The 21,098-nt window shown below is 44.9% G+C and overlaps 1 protein-coding gene across 3 annotated transcripts in view; it reads right to left on the reverse strand.

The window, feature by feature from the left end:
• Positions 1-841: 841 nt before the first annotated feature.
• MYO1D (myosin ID) overlaps positions 842-21,098 on the reverse strand; it is a 176,061-nt gene continuing 155,804 nt past the window's right edge. The window contains exons 22-23 of one of the 3 annotated variants that reach the window (XR_013978544.1): positions 2,947-3,533; positions 842-2,910 (exon numbers count right to left, since the gene is read on the reverse strand). Coding sequence is in view for 1 of the 3 variants with exons in the window: in XM_080976566.1 (XP_080832692.1) it covers positions 3,377-3,533 (157 nt within the window). In the remaining 2 variants the exon portion in view is untranslated. Of the gene's footprint in view, positions 3,534-14,789; positions 14,890-21,098 lie in introns of all 3 variants that reach the window. The other 2 variants (XR_013978545.1, XM_080976566.1) reach the window with 2 other exon arrangements.

Here is a 21,098-nt window from a genome sequence, read left to right on the forward strand (position 1 = left end):
AACATAAATAAAATCCTAAGCCAATTAAGTATCTGCAAGCTATTTTCAATTAATTTAACTTAACAAATTTAACTAGATAATCATTAAATTTATTCCACTCTTCCTGATACTCCTCCTCCTTCTGGTCGCGGACTCTTCCGGTTAGGTCGGCTAGCTCTGAAAAATCCATCATCTTCATCTGCCATTCTTCTATTGTTGGTAATTCTTGGGAAGGGAGGGAAGTTTTGAAGAGGGAAGTGAAGAAGAGGAGGGTGGGGTGAAGGGGGCAGGGCTGGATGCTCTTATGCCACCGCTAACGAAAAGGAGCCCGTGGTTGACAGCAATCAAACAGAACCTCCCAGGGATCGACTACTCAATCCCGATCGACCAGTTGGACAACCCTGATCTATATGGGATAACACCTAGCATAGTTGGCAAGAAAGAGAAGCAAATCTCCAAAGGTCCATGGGACCTTGCTATGTACCGTATTTTTTTCATGTATAACATGCCCCCGTGTATAAGACGCCCCCAATTTTTGGGGACTTAAAAATAAGAAAATGGGTGAGGGGGTTGCCTAGAGTTGTTCAGCTTTTGGAGGGGGGGATTGCCTATAATTGTGGAGCTTTTTTTTGAGGGGGATTGCCCAAAATTGCTCACCAATTGCACAATCGTCAGCCTGCTTGTTGCCTTCTTTGTTTCGAAACTCCTTGTTCTTGATCCCTTGAGTCATGCGCACTTTAACAATTTTCCAAATACTGCCCTATATCCCTCTCCCCCCATACCCGTTACTTTCCTTCACTCATGTGCAATCTTCTCTACATAATATTATTTCTTTGTGCTTCCCAAATACAAAGAGAGAGCATTATTGGGTATAAATGATACTTCTTTTATTTATTGCAATGAATGATGTAAACAAAAATACATTTCAATTATAACAAGGGTGCTTGCCCACATTTCTATATAAACTACATTTAAAAATGTTCATTCCATTATTCCCTCAGGCTTAAAAATCAAACATACAATTAAGGAATAGTTAATTTATAGATAAAACTGAGAAAATCTCTCTTTTCTCTCACTCACGCACATACACACAACAGAAAAGGCACAAATACTGTATATTCATTTAAATCAAGACAAATACTTCATAGCACGCGACATAGCCAGTCTTACAGATTTGGAGAGACTTCCTTATCACACGATTTGTTTATTTATTTTGCATTTCTTAAATTTCTAAACCACCCTTCATCCGAGGATCGGAGGGCCGGTTTCTGTCATCATTCAAATGCAGCAATTATGCCGGGACACCGTATGAAAGTGCTAATTAAAAAGTTTCCATGGCTAATTTGGCTGCTATGAAAGTGAGAGCTGGAAGGCTTTTGAGTAATTAACAGAGAAGGAGAAGAAGACACTGGGGTGGGGATAGGTCCGTTTCGCTACTGGCAACAGGGAAGAGTGCAAACATTTGGTCGGGTTTACAAGATGGGCCAGGACCAACCTGAACGCCGTTCAGCATAGATGTGCCTGACATTCATTGGAACGAACGCAGGGATGGCTAATGGACTTCATACATGCCATAAGCGGATAAAGACTTCATATGGTATTGACCACCCCAGCCTGTGGGCACCTCTACCGAAAAGTACTTTAAAATGTTAAAAGGGTGAGATCTTGCCACGTCCAGGCTAGCCATAGAACAAGCAAGGAAAGGGACCTAGATGGTGGTCCCCTTCTCTGGAAAGCTGGACCACAAAGATGGGGAAACAGCACAGCCAGAATGGCTGGGAACTGTGTAATAAGGACTTTGTCCATCAATCTGATGGTGGTGGGGACTTGCTCCCCAGGAACAAGCCAGTTTGCTCCACCACCCATTAATCTTGGAAGGGCATTCCCTTGCTTTAAGAAAACCTGATTCAACCGAAGTCATTCAATGTTCCTACCTGGGTTGTGAGCAATCGCAAAGTCAATGAATCCTGACCTGACCCGCAGTGTCAGGCTTGGTCCCTCCACACCCCATTTACTTCATTTTGCTTATTTGGTTTTTTGCTTATTTGGTGTGGGCCTTTGTCGGGTGCTCCAGAACGGTACATCTTGGCCCATGTCTCGAGATGCTGGAAGCGCTCAGGGTCAAGCAAAACACAGCTACTTTGGCACGAGAAGAAAATAAAGCTTGTCGACGAGGCTGTGCCCGCTACCCAGCGGAAAGCCGGAGAGACAGACAAAAGGCAACTAACTATGAGGCTACACTGGCCAGAATGATGCCAGCCGCTTGGATAAAGCACACTGTGAGCTGGCCTGAGCGATCGGCTCCAGCGCTTGCACTAACAGCAGCGTTGCGAAGGCAAATCTGTGCCAAGTCATGCACAAAGGGGAGCCCCTCTCTCCGAAGATAACAGACATACCAAAAAGATGGTGCTCTTTCCATCTGTCTGTTGGTGTCTGGGTGCAACCACCTAGAGCTCATCTGGGACTCCAGTGCAACGCTAGCACTGCAGCAAGAACTGCAGCGAAGAAGCTAATGCCAAAAGAGGACACCCTTTCCAGGGTGCAATGGCTAATGCCACCTAGATCAGGCTTCCTCAACCTCGGCCCTCCAGATGTTTTTGGCTTTCAGCTCCCATGATCCCTAGCTAGCAGGACCAGTGGTCAGGGATGATGGGAATTGTAGTCTCAAAGCATCTGGAGGGCCGAGGTTGAGGAAGCCAGGGCAAGGGCAGCCCACGTGCTGCCGTCCAATGTTGTCGAGACTCCAACCAGTAGGGCCAATGGTCCTATGGAGCTAGGAGTCCATAACATCTGGAGGGCTCTAAGTGGGCGACCCCTGGCCTGGGGAGGGGGCGGTTTCTCTCAGGCACAACCTCTTTGGAACAAAAGGGGCTGGGGAAACTCCGTGGAAGCTGCTGCCAGCCCCTTGCCCCTGTGCTACAGAAAGCCCACCTCTTTTTAAGTACAGATCACTTTTAAAATTAAGGCCTGCATGAAATCCAAAGGGATTTCCCCCCTCTCCTTTTCCCTCCCATACAAGGCTTTTGAGTCCCAAGGATTAATTACACAACCATCTTAGGTATTGGGGGGGGGGAGGAATAGGAGGAGGAGAGCGGAGGGATATATATATATATATATATATATATATATATATATCCATTCATAAAAGGCACTTTGCTAAAACATGGCATGGGAGCCAGTTCTAAATTTATAGCCAGCACAATGGAGGGGCTATTTTAAGCTCCTGCTCAGTGTAGCTTTAGAGATGTCTAGATGTGTGTCACAGACAAACATCTTTACAACCCTCCTCCTCCTCCCTCCACCATGCAAGATTCAAGGCACAAGAGGAAAGGAAGGCTGCTTAGAGGGGGAGTCTCTCTCTCCCTCTCCCCACAGCCCTCCCCTAGCAGAAGCAATGCTAATTTCCAGGCACACATAGGACGAAGCCTGACCGATCCTTGGTGAAGTTTGGCTCTGATTGGTTTATTCTGGTTTCCACGGAGACGGTGCATTTCCGACCATGCATGCTGCACTGGACCGGATTGGCGACGCTGACTTGCAGGCGGCGTTTCTCACTGCAGGGCGAGAGAGAGAGAGGGGAAAAACACATTAAAGAAAGAGACTTTAAAGCGTGTGAAGGGGAGAAGAAAGGCCACCTTGAACCTGTAAGATCAGCTCCACTACCTCCTAGCAGCTCGGGAGGCCGTGATTAACGGCCAAGATTAGAACGGATCATGCAAATGAAGAAAAAGAACCACAGACTACTTCAGCAACGGTTCTGGAAAGGCCATAAGGGAGGGCAACTTGTGCATTCTTTGGGATGGGGCCAGGGAAGGTGCGTAGGTAGAGCTACTCATCCAGGCTTAGGTACAGAGAGTTAGGTACTCTGTGCAACTGATGGAGTTCCCTCCATCACAAACCCATTTCTGATATCTGCACTATTTCCATATTTTGAAGCTTTTGAAAAAAAGGGTTTTTAATTTCAAGGAATGAAAGCTTTATACCCAAGAGGCATATGTAGGCAAACTAAGGCCCGGGGGCCAGATCCGGTCCAATCGCCTTCTCAATCCGGCCTGTGGATGGTCTGGGAATCAGTGTGTTTTTACATGAGTAGAATGTGTGCTTTTATTTAAAATGCATCTCTGGGTTATTTGTGGGGCATAGGAATTCATTCATTATTTTTTTCAAAATATTGTCCGGCCCCCCACAAGGTCTGAGGGACAGTGGACTAGCCCCCTGCTGAAAAAGTTTGCTGACTCCTGAGAGTGACACGAAGACTGCAATTGTTTTTGTGAACAGCTTTCTAATACAGCTGTTCCAGCAGAATGAGTTCCAGAGACTATTTTGCTGTACTTTAAAAAATCGTTCCTAATGGAGGTAAGAAGAGGGCCAACTCCTTTGCTCACGTCATGTGGGTGAGACTTGGGTCCTTCCTACACTGGCTTGCTCTCTCCTAACACTCCAACGTAGAAGCCCCACATAAGAAATTCAACCCCAGAGTGAAAAATCAGATCCTATAAAACAGCCCTGTTAAAAAACAAAACAAAACAAAAACACGACCCTTGGATTGAATTTCAGGCTTAAATAAAGAGAGTTCACAGTGTTTTTGACAATGCTGTCCATGGGAAAGAATTTCCAGAAACTTAGGGCAAAGAGAAACAGAATATTTAATTTTAAGCTGTTATTCAGCTTTAAAAAAAATGTAATTTCCATTGCGGGGGTGCAGGACATTCAGCAACTTGGGTAATTTGCATGTTGGGTTTTAAGAATCTTCCCCGCTTCATGAGTGTAATAATGCAGTTTTATTTCCCTTACAGGAAAGACAGCTAACAATAATTTTAAATGCAGGAGCTGAACGTGCAGCTGGCAAGATTAACATGCCCAAATGCTGAAATGTTTTTTGTTTTTTTTTAAAAAAGGTCCTGTATCACTTACTGAAAAATGGGAACAGAATCCCCAGAACACTGCCAAATTTCTTTTTCTTTGAGAAACCTAAACTATCACACCAATTCATTGTTTTCTGCCAACGCTTTCCATCAGAAAAATAATTTGCTCCCCCCCCCCCTTTTTTTAGGGAAAGGACCAAGGAGTGCTTAGATCGCACTTCTATGCACACCTTCCATGGGAGTAAGCCCCGTATGTGACTGTCTGCTGAATAAACATGCTCAGGGCTGTGCCGCTAATATTAAATATTAGTCTGCTTTTTTTAAAGAAAAGAAATGAAAAGGGACAAGACTAACAAACAATAAAGATGGTGCACAACACTGATCGCTGTCACGTCAGGGTGCCATCGGGACAGGAGGCCAAGTCTTCCAGGTATTTAATACTTCTTGACTTAACGCCACAGTGAGTTGCATTGAAAATCCCTGATTAATTTGCTATTTTTGCAGTGCCTTAGCAGACCCAGATGAACACATGGTAAAGCCACAGCAGATCACAGGTGGATGCATTTACAATGTGAATCACCGGTGTGTGTGTGTGTGTGTGTGTGTGTGTGTGTGTGTGTGTAAGAGAAAACAATACTCTATACCAGGCTTCCTCAACCTCGGCCCTCCAGATGTTTTTAGCTTACAACTCCCATGATCCCTAGCTAGCAGGACCAGTGGTCAGGGATGATGGGAACTGTAGTCTCAAAACATCTGGAGGGCCGAGTTTGAGGAAGCCTGCTCTATACTCTCAAGTTCATTTGGTTCATTTGGTTGAGCAAGAATGTAGCTGTTGGATATTGCTTTTACAAAGGGCACTGGCAACAAATTCTGCTTCTTGTTGTATCACCAGAGGTTCCAAAATCAACATCATTCCCTCTCACTCATAGTTAACTCTCCTCTCCCATCGCCTGATCACATTCGACTAATTGACTCTTGAGATTTGTGGTATGGTGGAGTATAGGTAAATCTAAAGGAGCCCTGGATGATTAAGTCCAGTCCAGGGCGACTATGGGGCTGCGGCACTCATCTTGCTTTCAGGCCGAAGGAACCAACGTTTGTCCACAGACAGCTTTCCGGGTCATGTGGCCATCAGGACTAAACCACTTCTGGCGCAACAGGACATCGTGACGGAAACCAGAGCGCACAGAAACGCCATTTACCTTCCCGCTGCAGATAGATACCTATTTATCTACTTGCACTGGTGTGCTTTCAAACTGCTAGGTTGGCAGGAGCTGGGACAGAGCAATGGAAGCTCACCTCGTCACGTGGATTTGAACAGCCGACCTTCTGATCAGCAAGCCCAAGAGGCTAGGTGGGGATGAGTCTATCAAAAGGTGGTTACCATCACTTTTGGATACTGTTATGGCAAACAAGGGCACTGGTCTTCCAACATAGCTAAGTTGAACAAAGGTGTTCCTCAATTTCTGTTCCTCATGCCTGCAAAGCTAGATGTGAAAGCAGGTCAGCAATACTTTTTTCAAAGCTTCGGAGCCAGAGGTGGTAAGAAGCTGTCTAAATAAGGGGACTAGGGTGGCGCTGTGGTCTAAACCACTGAGCCTAGGACTTGCCGATCAGAAGGTCGGTGGTTCGAATTCCCACGACGGGGTGAGCTCCCGTTGCTCGGTCCCAGCTCCTGCCCACCTAGCAGTTCGAAAGAACATCAAAGGTAAATAGATAAATAGGTACCACACTGGCGGGAAGGTAAATGGCGTTTCCGTGTGCTGCTCTGGTTCGCCAGAAGCGGCTTAGTCATGCTGGCCACATGACCCGGAAGCTGTCTGTGGACAAACGCCGGCTCCTTTGGCCTATAGAGCGAGATGAGCGCCGCAACACCAGAGTCATCTGCGACTGGACCTAATGGTCAGGGGTCCCTTTACCTTTACCTTTTAGCAGTTTCACTGCTGTGCGTGAACTTCCCCATCTCGAGGATAGGCACTTAAAATAAAACAGCAAAAGCAGAAATATGCAAAATAAGCAAACATAAACACATTCAGAATCTTGGCTGCCAGTACAAAACTGTGCATGCACAAGCAGAATACACTTGCCTATCGGAACAAGAAGCAGAAATAGCACAGAGCCAGTTTCATCAAAACTTCACAGGAAGTCATTTGCAGACAGCCTCCTGCCCACAGACCAGTTCAGTAACCTCTGCTCTTGAAAGGCTGCAGAAATGATTCATCCAATGTGTGCAACAGAAGCTGTTTTTCTTTCCCCCTTTTAATAAAAACAAACAGCAAGGGTCTAACCATGAAAAACAAGCAGTATTTACTTTTCTGGTTTGTGCCATAGGCCTCTCTCACTACACATTTTAATGCCAACTGGGGCCATGTATGTGTCTGGGGTCACAGTCCACACGTAGAAAGCATGCCTGGGAAGGCAGTGACTGTAGCAGCAATGTCCCTAACAACAGAGGGCTTTTGAAAGCTGGCTTGTAAAACGCTGCTACAGACTCCAAACCGTAACTAAGAGCTCGGCGCTTCGGGGACGGTCCCAAACAGAAAAGGCAGGTCCAGATTCAAAAGGTTGGCTCACAAATAATGGGGGACAAATTCAGGAAATCCGAAATCCCAAGGGGGCAGAAAAGGCTATTTATGTACATGACCCCGGCTGTGCGGATGCTACTAGCCCAGAGATGGATAGAAGATAAAGTCCCTATCGGAGAAGAATGATAGGTCAAGTTGATGGAGTATGCCGAAACAGCAAAAATGACCGGAAGAATCAGAAATCAGGAAGACCAAATTTTTAATAAGAATAGGGAAAATTTATAATTTATCTTAAAAACCACTGTAAACAGTTAAAACTGTTAGCAGGGCTGGAACAGCACTTTTAGTTTAATGGGTGAATTTTGGACATAATGGAGATGTGATCTGGATTATCATAAAAGATGAACGAGGAAATGATTAACAATAGGATCCACAAAGGGGAGGAGGGGGAAGTCCAGAAGATTCCTTGGAATCTTGCTTGTATGTTATATATTGTATATGTGATCGTAAAACTCTGATTTGAAAACCAAATAAATTTACAAAAAAAGGAAGATTCTCTATGGGTTGTTTAAGATAACAGTCATACTATTATGCTACCAACACTTTTCTTACATGATTGATTATGTGCTCTGCATTTTTCGGCAGACATCTTTAGGTCTACATGTTGCACAATGCACCTGACCTTCGTTGCTGCTCACCATTAGCAAGGAGCAGGGTGGACACCTCAAAGTGTCTTGAAACAGTTGCGCATGCCTGCGTGCAGCAGAGAAGAAAGGGAATGTACAGTGGTGCCTCGCAAGACGAAATTAATCCGTTCCGCGAGTGTCTTCGTCTAGCGGTTTTTTCGTCTTGCGAAGCAACCCTATTAGCAGCTTAGCGGATTAGCGCTATTAGCGGTTTAGCGGCTATTAAAGGCTTATCGGCTTAGCGGATTAGCTGCTAAAAGGCTATTAAAGGCTTAGCGGCTTAGATAAAGGGGGGGGGGGAGCGAAAAAAAATCTCAAGACTCGCAAGACATTTTCGTCTGGCGAAGCAAGCCCATAGGGAAATTCGTCCTGCGAAGCAACTCAAAAACGGAAAACCCTTTCGTCTAGCGGGTTTTCCGTCTTGCGAGGCATTTGTCTTGCGGGGCACCACTGTACCTGTCTGTTCTGGAGTTGCTCCCCAAGCCAGCACTTGCCTGCCACCAGTCAACCTAATTCTCTCGTGTCCAAGCCCAAGACTTAGACAACCTTACCAGACTGCTGCGCATATTTCAGATGTCATAGCACCTACCCAAACAAGCGCAACTTGTTGAACCCATCTCCTGTGAGCACCTCCCCTGGCGTTCATGAGAGCTGAACACAGAGGAACTTATTTCCAGTGGAGTATGCCCCATATTTGTTTAATCTATCCCCGCACCCTTCAATGTAAAAACATTTCACAAAAACTATTGCGCAACTCTGCTTAACATTTCTTTCAAAGGGCGAAACTCCCTCCCTAGCAAATTGCCTTATGATTTATACAATAGCAGGTCATTGAAAGCTATGTTATTTTGTGAATCGGTGTCACCTTTGCTGTTATTTTTAATTAAAAAACACAACACTATCCTCTAGTTCCCTGAAAGACAGAAAATGTAATAATAATAATGATAGGGTGGCCAGAAGACAAAATGAGTCAGAAAGCTGCAATACATGGCTTTCTTGCCTAAATTGTTTTTGGAGAGATGAATGTGGCAGACAGCTGGACTGAAAAAGGTGCCCAAACACATGAGAGGCAGGTTCTAGCAGAGATGATCTGACCTTAGATTATCTCAGAGTCCTCTTTACCTCAAAGGTGAACAGACCCAAGGAGCTATACTGCTAGGCTTACTCATTAAATCCACCAGCGGGTCTAGCTCAGGGATAGGCAAACTGAGGCCCGGGGACCGGATGCAAACCCATCACAAACCCATTTCTGATATTTGCACTATTTCCGTATTTTGAAGCTTTTGAAAAAAAGGGTTTTTAATTTCAAGGAACGAAGCACACCAAAGCTGTATACCCAAGAGGCATAGGTAGGCAAACTAAGGCCTGGGGGCTGGATCCGGTCCAATCGCCTTCTCAATCCGGCCTGTGGATGGTCCAGGAATCAGTGTGTTTTTACATGAGCAGAATGTGTCCTTTTATTTAAAATGAATCTCTGGGTTATTTGTGGGGCCTGCCTGGTGTTTTTACATGAGTAGAATGTGTCCTTTTATTTAAAATGAATCTCTGGGTTATTTGTGGGGCCTGCCTGGTGTTTTTACATGGGTAGAATGTGTGCTTTCATTTAAAATGCATCTCTGGGGTTATTTGTGGGGCCTGCCTGGTATTTTTACATGAGTAGAATGTGTGCTTTCATTTAAAATGCATCTCTGGGGTTATTTGTGGGGCATAAGAATTCGTTCAATTTTTCCCCCTAAATATAGTCCAGCCCACCACATGGTCTAAGGGACGGTGGACTGGCCCACTGCTGAAAAAGGTTGCTGACCCCTGCTCTAGCTTCAGGATTTCAGAGTTACTTGCATGTGGGCAAATGGTGCTGATCGCGTTCCATTTTGCACCCAGCGTGCTTCAACGTCATGGAGAGAAGGTTTAAAATGGAAGAAACGTGACAAGCCAGAGATCACTTCAGCTAGAATATTACTCACATTGTTCCACGGAAGAAACAAGAGAAGAGAAACAGTCTGTGCGGGAGAAAAGCAGAGGGGTGGAGGGTTTCTGAAGGGAGAAACCACTGCTTTCAAACACTACAACTCTCTTGGTCCTGGTCACCATAGTAACCTGGATATTAGCCGTTCAATCTAATAGTGCATCACTGCCAGCCAACCAGAAGATGTGACTGTCATGCATGCTCTTATTTGGCTGGGGGGCGGGCGGGGGTGGGGCTAGAGGCTGCTGCCTCATCTAGGGATGCCTGCTTACGACCCAATTTTAAAACCGATCGCTTATTAGTATTAGGGAAGGCCAACGTGAGCAGCGTTTTGCAATCCTCATTCATCTGCACAGCTCTGCAGCACAACAGCATTTATTCGGGAAATGCGCACGCACTTGCAGGTGACTCCTTCCTGCAACATCTAACGCTCGCTAAACAGGACGTGGGACAGGAAATCCACCCCCCCACCCAGAACACAGGGTGAGCTTGGGGATACAAGTTGCTGGTTTTGTGCTCCGTTTTGCTCTGCTGCTCACAAAAACCTTGCAGCTGTTGGGAGATGCAGCTATTGGCACAAGGTGACCTCTGGGTGGATTGAGGGCATACTGAACCATGACCCAGCACACTCGCAGAAAGCTTCCCTCTGGAAGCACTGCAAGATCTGGAACCTGAACAGAGAACCACCAAACCGAGCAGTTTTGTTCACTTAAGCGCATAGCTGGTACTGGTTTTTTCCCATCAGCCCAAAGTCTACAACAAGCATGCCCATTTTGCGTACAACACATCCGAATACTAAGTCCATTCAAGGAGGACAGGTCACAAAGTGTCTTCAGGGTTCATGTCTCCAACATCCACTTCACATCTTTGGGACTTCTCTCCATGAGCAACTTGCCAACATCCAGGCATCTCCTAAGAGCCATTCAAAAGACACACACTCATCAGGGCTTTCAGTGGCAATGGGAAGATATGGAACCTTTAACTTTAATTTTACTGAATGGTTACAGGAAAGTTCAGTCGCCCACTCCAAATAATCTTGGATAAAGAGAGTAAAAACAAACAAACAAACCAACAAACCAAAAAGGAATACAGTGGTACCTCTGGTTATGAACTTAATTCGTTCCAGAGGTCTGTTCTTAACCTGAAACCGTTCTTAACCTGAGGTACCACTTTAGCTAATGGGGCCTCCCGCTGCCGCCGTGCCACTGGCGCACGATTTCTGTTCTCTTCTGAGGTAAAGTTCTTAACCCAAGGTACTACTTCTGGGTTAGCATAGTCTAACACCCAAGGTGTTTGTAACCCGAGGTACCACTGTACATCAAATAATGATTATTGGTCACCATTCTGAATTAGTTTCCGTGTCCATTTTTGTTTGTTTGTTTGTTTGTTTGTTTGTTCTTGGCTACAACCTGAATTTAGCTGACCAATAACATCTGATGATGATGATTACTAGCTGTTAGTTAAGAGCGGCATCAGCAAAGTGGCCCTAGGCCCATCCCAAAAAAGAGGGCACCATGGCAGTCCCAAAGCTGAAGTTTTAGCAGGTAAGCATTGGAAGGTGTAGAATGATTGTGCATCTCTCTTTGTTGATCAGGACTGCAGACACATTCCACCTCTCCAGAAGTTCAACTACGACGCCTGAGCTAGCAACCATTAAGCTAGCTGTTCCCCTGCACACCTCCAGGAACGTCCAGGATGTAGTAGAAACATGCGATGCAATGCCTAACTCATTATGTGTGGCAGTGCTTTGCTATTAGCCTACAAAGATCTGAATTATTTAGGATCCAAATATCTTTCCGACCGCCAAGTAGCCCAGGAATTATGATCAGCAGGAGAGGCCCTGATTGTTTTCCCCATCTACAGCAGAAGCTGGGAGGGTGGTGGCAAGACACAGGCCTTTTCTTGGTGGAGACACCTTGGTTACAGAACCACCTCCTGGGGAAAATCAAATCTGCCCCCACTTCTGATATTTTTACATGTAAGCCGAAGACTTTTCTGTTTGCCCAGGCATTTGGAACATGAAAGCTGTCCTGGATTGTGGCTATTTGGGCTATCACTGATGTTACCGATTTCCATCATTGATTGTGTGGTTTTTATTTGATACTTGTCTGTTATGTTATCATGGTTTATTTATTTATTTTATTTATTGAATTTATATACCGCTCTATACCCAGAGGTCTCAGGGCAGTTCACAGAAAAGATCACAATATATAATATCAAAAGAAGAACAATAACACCCCCCCCCAAAAGAGCCACATTTTAAAAGGGTATAGGATGTCAATCAGGTCAACCAAAGGCCTGGTTAAAAAGGAACATTTTTGCCTGGCGCTATATAAAGAAGGCACCAGACAAACTTCCCTGGGGAGACCATTCCGCAGACAGGGAGCCACTACAGAGAAGGCCCATTCTCGTGTTGCCACCCTCTGGACCTCTCAAGGAGGCGGCACACAAAGGAGGACCTCAGAAGATGATCTCGGGGTTTGGGTAGGTTTGAATCTTCGCTTACGCTATTCCAGCAAAATCAGCATCCCATCAACCAACAGCTTCTTGCTCTAATCTCAGTGAACAAGATGAACAATAGTCAATAGTCAGCTCCAGTCTGGTACCCCTCCAGGTGTTTTAAACTACATCTTCCATCTGCCCCAGTGAGCATGGCCCATTATCAGGGTTTAGGAAAGCTGAAATCCCAAACATTTGGATGGCACAAGGTTGGGGAAGGCTGCCTTAAGTAAATAATATAAACAAGGGCTCCTCTTTTTTTTTCTTTTTTCTTTTTGCAAGACCCTTTTAAATATTCAAAACGATCTCTTTCTTCTCTTTCCTAGGCCAGTGGACGCCAGCTTTTAAGACTGGGGACAGGGCCACTCCTGACCAGACTCTTTGGGAGCTGCCTCCCCACCCCCAATCTACATTGCTAGGCTCCAAGCACAGTGAAATCAGTGCAAGAATGGAAAGGACTTGCCTTTCCCCTCTCAAGAGAAATGCCTCCTCATCGCTCTGAGCATGGCTGTTCTTATGCAGTCTTGTAGAGAGGATACAATGGTGAAAGAGGAAGAAAAGGCATTTCTGCCCTCAGATCCTCTCCCAAACCTTTAGTCTGCCAGTAACTCATTGCAGAGCTCAGCTTCTTCCTGTGACCTACCAGTTAATGATGGCTGATCTAGGTCATGGCTAGAAAAGGTATTCAAATTCCCAGGCAAATGTTGCTCAACCCAGTCTGTGGGTGACAGTCGCTATGAGACTAAAAAATCAAGTTGCAAAGTTCCCAGCTGAAATCTTGCCTATGCTATGAACTCAGGACATGACCTTGGAACGGTTTTTCTTTTTTTGGGGGGGGGAGGGGAGGGAGGAAATAAATGCATAGACTAGCATACAGGATTGCTGCAAGAGTTCAGCAATTTCAGTGTGCTCTTATAAGCCGTATAGTACCTTGGTTCCCGAACTCAATCCATTCTGGAAGTCTATTTGACTTCCAAAACATTTGCAAACCAAGGCGCGGCTTCTGATTGGCCCCAGAAACAGTGCCGACAGCCGAAACAGACGTTCGGCTTCCAAAAAAAGTTCGCAAACCGGAACACTTACTTCCAGGTTTGTGACGTTCAGGAGCCGATTTGTTCAAGAACCAAGGTACCACCGTAAATGTGAAGTGATTTGTTTTGGCCTTTCCGACTATTTTATTAGAAATATTTACCATGCTGTTCCAGGATGGGGCTCATACTAAATCAGCATAATGAATTAAAACAACATATGACATTAAACTTCAATTAAAATCATTATCTTTGTAGCTTGCTAACACCCTGGATTTTATGTATCTTAGAGGTGCAACCAATGACAAACCTAGACAGCATCTTAAAAAGTAGAGACATCACCTTGCCAACAAAGGTCCGTATAGTTAAAGCCATGGTTTTCCCAGTGGTGATGTATGGAAGTGAAAGCTGGACCATAAAGAAGGCTGATCGCCGAAGAATGGATGCTTTTGAATTATGGTGCTGGAAGAGTCCCATGGACTGCAAGAAGATCAAACCTATTCTTAAGGAAATCAGCCCTGAGTGCTCACTGGAAGGACAGATTGTGAAGCTGAGGCTCCAATACTTTGGCCACCTCATGAGAAGAAAAAACTCCCTGGAAAAGACCCTGATGTTGGGAAAGATGGAGGGCACAAGGAGAAGGGGACGACAGAGGATGAGATGGTTGGATAGTGTTCTCGAAGCTACCAGCATGAGTTTGACCAAACTGCGGGAGGCAGTGGAAGACAGAAGTGCCTGGCGTGCTCTGGTCCAGGGGGTCACGAAGAGGCGGACACGACTAAACGACTAAACAACAAAGAGGTGCAACAGGAGTCAGCCTTAGGGGGCAGAGTTACTAGGACATAAAGAAAGCCACCTGCTTTCACAAATACGTGCAAGGAAGTGACTGCAGTCACCAAAGGCGACTCATTGAGGATAGGAAATCTGAAGCCAAGGAGGCAGCACTTATGCAGAGATATTCTTCCAGAATGACACAGGGTGCTGAAGGGGTAAATAACATGGGGAGGTAAATCTATATTTGACCTCTTCATGGTGCCTGGAGGGAGAAGGAAAGGCAAGGTAGACAACGTTAAAACAAAGCGACAGCTCACACTCTAGGTGACTGGCATCAACCAACAGATCTCAAGAGCCTGTAAAGGAAAACCACAAATTTATCTTCCAAGAAGGAAGTTTCACAACTAACTGAGATGGCCTGCTCTTAACCTCTTAAAACTGCAAGGAGAACTGAAAAAATTGTTTACCATGAGTTTGTTGCGGGCTGCTCAGGGCTGGCTTACGCTGCAATTTGACAGAATGTGGAAGCAGGCACAGAAGTCATCTTCCCAAGAATCTCAGCTTGCACTTTAAAAAAAGGAAGTTTCTGGTCCTCATGGAACATACACAAAATAAGGCGAATCATGCAAATTTGACCAACTTGTGCAATTTCTACGGGTCTGAATTTAACTTCTTGGTGTGGGATTTTATTTTTTTTAAAGTGTGGAGTAGGCAGAGTCCTAACCTTGCTCCTGTCTGATGCTCTCCAGTGCCTGTTAAGAACATAGGAAGATAGGAAGCTACCTTATACGAATTCAGACTACTGGCTCATCCAGCCTAGTACTGTCTGCACTGACCCTCCAGGGTTCCAGGTGGGGCCTACCTGGAGATGTTTGTGATTAACCTGTTATTAACCTTGTGCTCCTCCAATGAGCTACAGCCCTTCTGTTATCTGAGACGGTCCTCCAGAGACTGTTCTACAACTTGTCTTCCACTCCTCTCCACTTCTGCCAGATTAGTCACGGCGCTTGCCAGGCCAGTACCAAACTGAGCAGAGGGGACATTTCCAGGCACACTGTCCTCAAATCCTCTCCCACTTTCATGCAAAATTAGCAAAGAAGCAGAAACATGTCATTGCAGGATGGGGTGTGTGGAGAGAGCACCTACTACATCGTGAGGAGTGCCCCCATTATTATTTTTTAAGTGACCTACATACTGCTGGGGAAGTTTATAAATCCTGACATATGTTGGCTATTGTGACCTGGAAGGAAGTGATGTGTTATCCGTGACACTGTGTCGATTGGCTCACTTGCTTGTGCTACCTAGAAATGTGTGAATGGGCTGGTTATCTCCTGGTAGTAACCTGATATATCTAGAGGGAGTGGAGTTGGTGTGCAGGATAGCACACTTACATAGATTTTTTACCTATTGCTGGTATATATTACATGGGCCAGATTCCTCAAACTGGCCGTGACCTTATAAGTCAAGAAAAATAGGCAGACATGCTTTGGAGTCTAATCAGAACTCTCAGCTTGTTGCACATTCATCTTGATTTGATTCATCATTTACCTGTATCAAATGACCCGCGTAATTGGGTTCTCCTACAGGTGCACTCCTCATCTCCACAGAGACAGGCGTCATCAGTATTTAAAATATGCATTTTGGGGGCATACAAGGGAGTAGGGAGCTTTTTGCCCCCACCAGAGCTCTCTGATTGCTCTCGATATGGCTTATAGTCAGGCAGCATGCGGCGAGGCACAGGAATGCTGTTTTCCAATCATACTAGATTCTGCCAAAAAACTCTTTACCCGCCCTTATCAAAGACCTTGGATCAGAAGAATTCGTCAGGCTACACATTTTGGAATCCAAAGCAAAGCGCGGCGACAACTGCAATTTAATGAATGTCAATTTTTTAATCGGTGCTCATAGAGAATTCAAAGCTACAATCTGTGAAGAACCACCACCTGCCCTTTCTGCTTCAGCTGCTATCGTGGGACTCCCTGGCCAATCTGCGTAGGCCTGGAAAGGGCAACTCTGCCAGCAGACACTATCTCCTTTAAAGCAGTGACCTAGTTCTGTTCCTGCTCTTCCTAATTTACCAAGAGAAGGTTGCATTCACAGAAATGAATAGGCGCGTGTGTGAAAATCTTGTAGCCTTGAACTGCAATCTCACCTAAAGCAGAACTTTAAGGGAGAGGGGGGGAAATCACTTTTATGCCGAAAACAAGAAGAGATGGTAAGATGAGGAAAAAACTTATACAGTGGTACCTCGGGTTACATACGCTTCAGGTTACAGACGCTTCAGATTACAGACTCTGCTAATCCAGAAATATTACCTCGGGTTGAGAACTTTGCTTCAGGATGAAAACAGAACTCATGCTCTGGCGGCGCGGCGGCAGCGGGAGGCCCCATTAGTTAAAGTGGTGCTTCAGGTTAAGAACAGTTTCAGGTTAAGAACGGACCTCCGGAACGAATTAAGTACTTAACCTGAGGTACCACTGTACTGTCAAACCTCGGCTCCTGAACGGCTCCATTTTCGAACATTTTGGCTCCTGAATGCCAAAAACCCAGAAGTAAATGCTCCGGTTTTCAAATGTTTTTTGGAAGCCAAACATCCAAAGCAGGTTCCGATTGAGTCCAGGAAGCTCTTGCAACCAGCCGGAAGCCACGCCTTGGTTGTCAAATGTTTCAGAAGCCGAACAGGCTTCCGGAACAGATTACGTTCAACAACTGAGGTTTGACTGTGTGTGTGTGTGTGTGTGTGTGTGTATCTCAACCTGAATACACAAATTATTACTGAACACTCACGGGAGGTAACAGAAAAGAAGGTTTGATTTCTTAAACAGAAGTGCTGGAAGAATAAGCTGGTTTTAAGAACTGTGCAACATTCCTCAAAGGCCAAGTAAAAGCACTCTGCACATGGCTCAGGGGCACTCTTGTGTTTATATCACATGTTTGAGAGGCAACTCATAACAGGCCTGAATATGTCAAGTCTTGGCACCCCTTATACTGGGCACCCCTTATACGCAGGCAAGTTCTTAACCATGAGACTGACTTCCATAACAATAAATGCTAAGCGAGGAAGGAACAAGCTCCTTTATGACCTTTTCAGTCTAGTGGCAGGTTTTCATTAGGCACCAGTAGGTGGGGAGCTGATGGCTATCACAACAATCTGATGGCTTTGAGTTTACTGCAAAGTCTTCCTTGCGATCAGCACAAATATAATAGATACCAGCAGAGGGGACAGCATGGGAGCAGAACCACGCCATGAAGCAATGATCATGGAAAAAAGACAACTGGGACATGGAGCAAAACATTCTGCCACTCAATGTCTTTACGGTGCTATACATTAGGGGATGGCACTCTGCCCACTGTCTGGAGGTCGGCCCTCATCCTCTAATGAACCACCTTGTGCCACCACTGTTCCTCTGTAATAATAATAATAATAATAATAATAATAATAATAATAATAATTTATTATTTATACCCCGCCCATCTGGCTGGGTTTCACCAGCCACACTGGGTGGCTTTCAGCAGAATATTAAAATACAGTAATTTATTAAACATTAAAAGCTTCCCTAAACAGGGCTGCCTTCAGATGTCTTCTAAAAGTCAGACAGTTGTTTATTTCTTTGACATCTGGTGGGAGGGCGTTCCACAGGGCGGGTGGTATAAGACAGCTCCCTATCTATGTTCCAGCAGGCCCCAGACAAACCACAAAATTGTGCCCATTCCCCCAGTCAGGGAAGAAGGGCTGAGGAAAGATCTACAGGAAGGGGGGGGAATGAGGGGGGGGAGAGAATAAAGATCTACATCAGGATCTGCTGCTCCTATAGACCCTGCCTCCTAGGCGGCCTCCTCACCTTGCCTCACGGGTGGGTCAGCCCTGCTGTTCTGGGTCTCAGATCAGGGTCCAGAGGTAACTTTGCCCCGAGAGTCTCCTCAGTTTGAATTCCGCCCTCCACCTGCCAGCGTGGCTCCACCCACACAGGCTGCCAGTCCCTGCCCCCTCCATCCCTCCAGTCTGGCCTCCTAGCTGCAACCATGCCACTCCCAGTGCTATTCCTTTATCAAATGGTGTGTGTTGGAAATGGGAGGTGGAAATGAAAACAAAGGCCTGATCTGGTCTGCTGGATCTCTTGCAATGGAAAAGGGTAGCAAGCCCAGAAGAAACTCATCCTCCGGTCCACAGATTTCAAAAAGTAGGAGAAACACCAGCATTGTGTTAATTAAAGAAGCAAAGGGCATTTAACATATGGCATGCCATATTTTGTTGCTCCCATTTCAGCACCAGAAGAGCGAGCCTCACCTCCCTTTCCTATCTTATCCCTGCAGGAGTGAGGAGGAGTTCATGCTAAATGCTATTTCTGATGAACGAAGAGCTTACTGCTTGCCTCGCCCCTTCTCTTAACAAGGTGATTCGGTAGTTGTTAAAAAGCTGCCAATTATCAGCAGAAACACAGTGACCCATATCCTACGATGCTGTTCCCAAATCTTCCATGTGTCACAATGCAATTTTGGTATGTTAACACCCTCCTACCCCTGCACCTTGATCGCTCTTCTAATATAACATTCTAGGCTGCTTTCGTATGAACAAAATGCTTGCCAATTTCCCTCACACCCCACAAACTGACTCACTGCATTAAAAATCCAGGCAAACCTCGAAGCACCTGACCAAGAGAAAGCCAAGCAGGAGAGGTGGAATTTCCCATCCACTCACCCTCTCTGTATCCTGTGCAAATAAATGTTTTTGCAAAGGGCAACTGGATCCATGAAGGGAGGCATCAATTGCATTTTGTCAACTGCATACTGGAAAAGTTCTGAATTATCTGCTAAAAGGGCAGCACTGAATTTCCAAGAATTTGCAGTGCATTAAGCCTTTAACGTTAATTGATTTTACTTTAGCCACTGAACTGAAGAACGTTCTCCCCCTGCTCGCCTGCGCCGTTTCAATGGATTGCTAATGAATGTACCAGAATCCAATCTCTCATATTTCTGTCTATGAAAAATTGAAAGAAAACCAAACCACCCAAAAAAGGGTAATCAAGCCAAAAGGTTGAGAAAGCCAATTGCAGAGTAAATGCTGTCAGGAGGGTAACAGATGAATTCTTTGTTCTGAGGCTATCGCAGCATTTCAAGAGACTCCCTGTAAATTGCTATTTATTTTGTGAAGGGCTGCTGCAGTGACAAGATAACATGCTGTGGGCTTGGGAGTAATCCCCAAGGATGAAAAAGACCCACACTCCACCTTTTGAGGTAGATGCTTGCATGCAGACAAAGGACGAATTAACCTCTAATCTCATTACATGGATGACATGTGATGTGTCCAGAAGACTGTGGACATATGGAAAGGCTACACTCGCCTTTCTCATCAAAACAGAAAATACCTCCTCACCCCAAAAAAAGAATTTTAAAAAGGCATATGATTGCCATTATCAATTCCGTGTCCAGAGGGTGGGTGCCAAATTTCTTTCAGCTGTCAAAAAGCACTGCACATGTGTCTAAGCTTCAGCACAATTATGTCCCAAATACCTAAATATTTAAGATTCTCACTCATACCTCAAAGGTTCTTCCCTTGCAAATTGATTTAATACAGCAGCATAGAAATGCCAATAGTTAATGGCAAGTCCGGTCCCTGGCATAACTTATCCAAACCTAACATATGAAGTGTTAAAGCCAATCTCTGAGTTCGCCAATCTGTAAAATGTTATATTATATTCCTATATAAAATGTGTCCGTTAGCTAAAGAAAACTTAGTTACATTTGTGTTAAACACAATAGTTCTAAAGCAAGAAACATACTTCATTATTAGAGTTTGTGTAAGTATAATCTTAGAAGAGACATCTTCTCCTCAGGGAATGAGGTTGTCTCTCTTCCTACCCGAGCTTTTTTTCAGCCAAAACTCAGTTCCGGCACCTGTCAGGTGGGTGCCACTGGCATTCCAAGAGAACAAGGGAGGTGTTCATGGTGAGTTCTGTCACCGGTTTTCCTGGAAAAATAGTACTGGTGGGTACCACATGCAGTCATAAGAAGTACTTGCATTCATATTAATAGATATTTAATGATAAACAGGGGCATTTTTTAGATATTGGAAGTTTTTTTAAAAAATATTAATTTGGTGGATCAATTAAACATTGCATCCTCCAGTATTAATGCCATGTTGACTGATACCTTTGTGATTATTTACTTACAGTGGTACCTCAGGATAAGTACTTAATTCGTTCTGGAGGTCCGTACTTAACCTGAAACTGTTCTTAACCTGAACCACCACTTTACCTAATGGGGCTTCCTGCTGCCGCCGCGCCGCCAGAGCACGATTTCTGTTCTCACCCTGAAGCAAAGTTCTTAACCTGAAGCACTACTTCTGGGTTAGTGGAGTCTGTAACCTGAAGCGTATGTAACCTGAAGCGTATGTAACCAGAGGTACCACTGTACTTTCTATTTAAAATAGTTTTCCAAGTTGATTTCTAACACTCATTTATACTCGTTATACATATTTCCACAGAGAATATGGGGACAAATTTTGGAACATAAAATAGTATTTAAGAAGAAAAATTACCATGCAAATACCAGGTAAAGGCACATTTCCTTTTGTTATTACATTTTGGTGCGACATATGCCTACTCTGAAGTCCTCCCAAGTGAGTGCATGTAAGATTGCAGCCTGAGACCCACAAATGAGTAAACAGGCCTATGGAAGTGAGAAGGCTGGGTGTGTGTGTTTGTGTTTGTGTGTGTCTAGCAATATTTGTAGACTTATCTGCAAGGCTGTTTTAGCTGAATAAGCTGAACCAACGA

This window comes from Podarcis pityusensis (genome assembly GCF_964106645.2).
Source record: "Podarcis pityusensis genome assembly, chromosome: 13".
NCBI lineage: Eukaryota > Metazoa > Chordata > Lepidosauria > Squamata > Lacertidae > Podarcis > Podarcis pityusensis.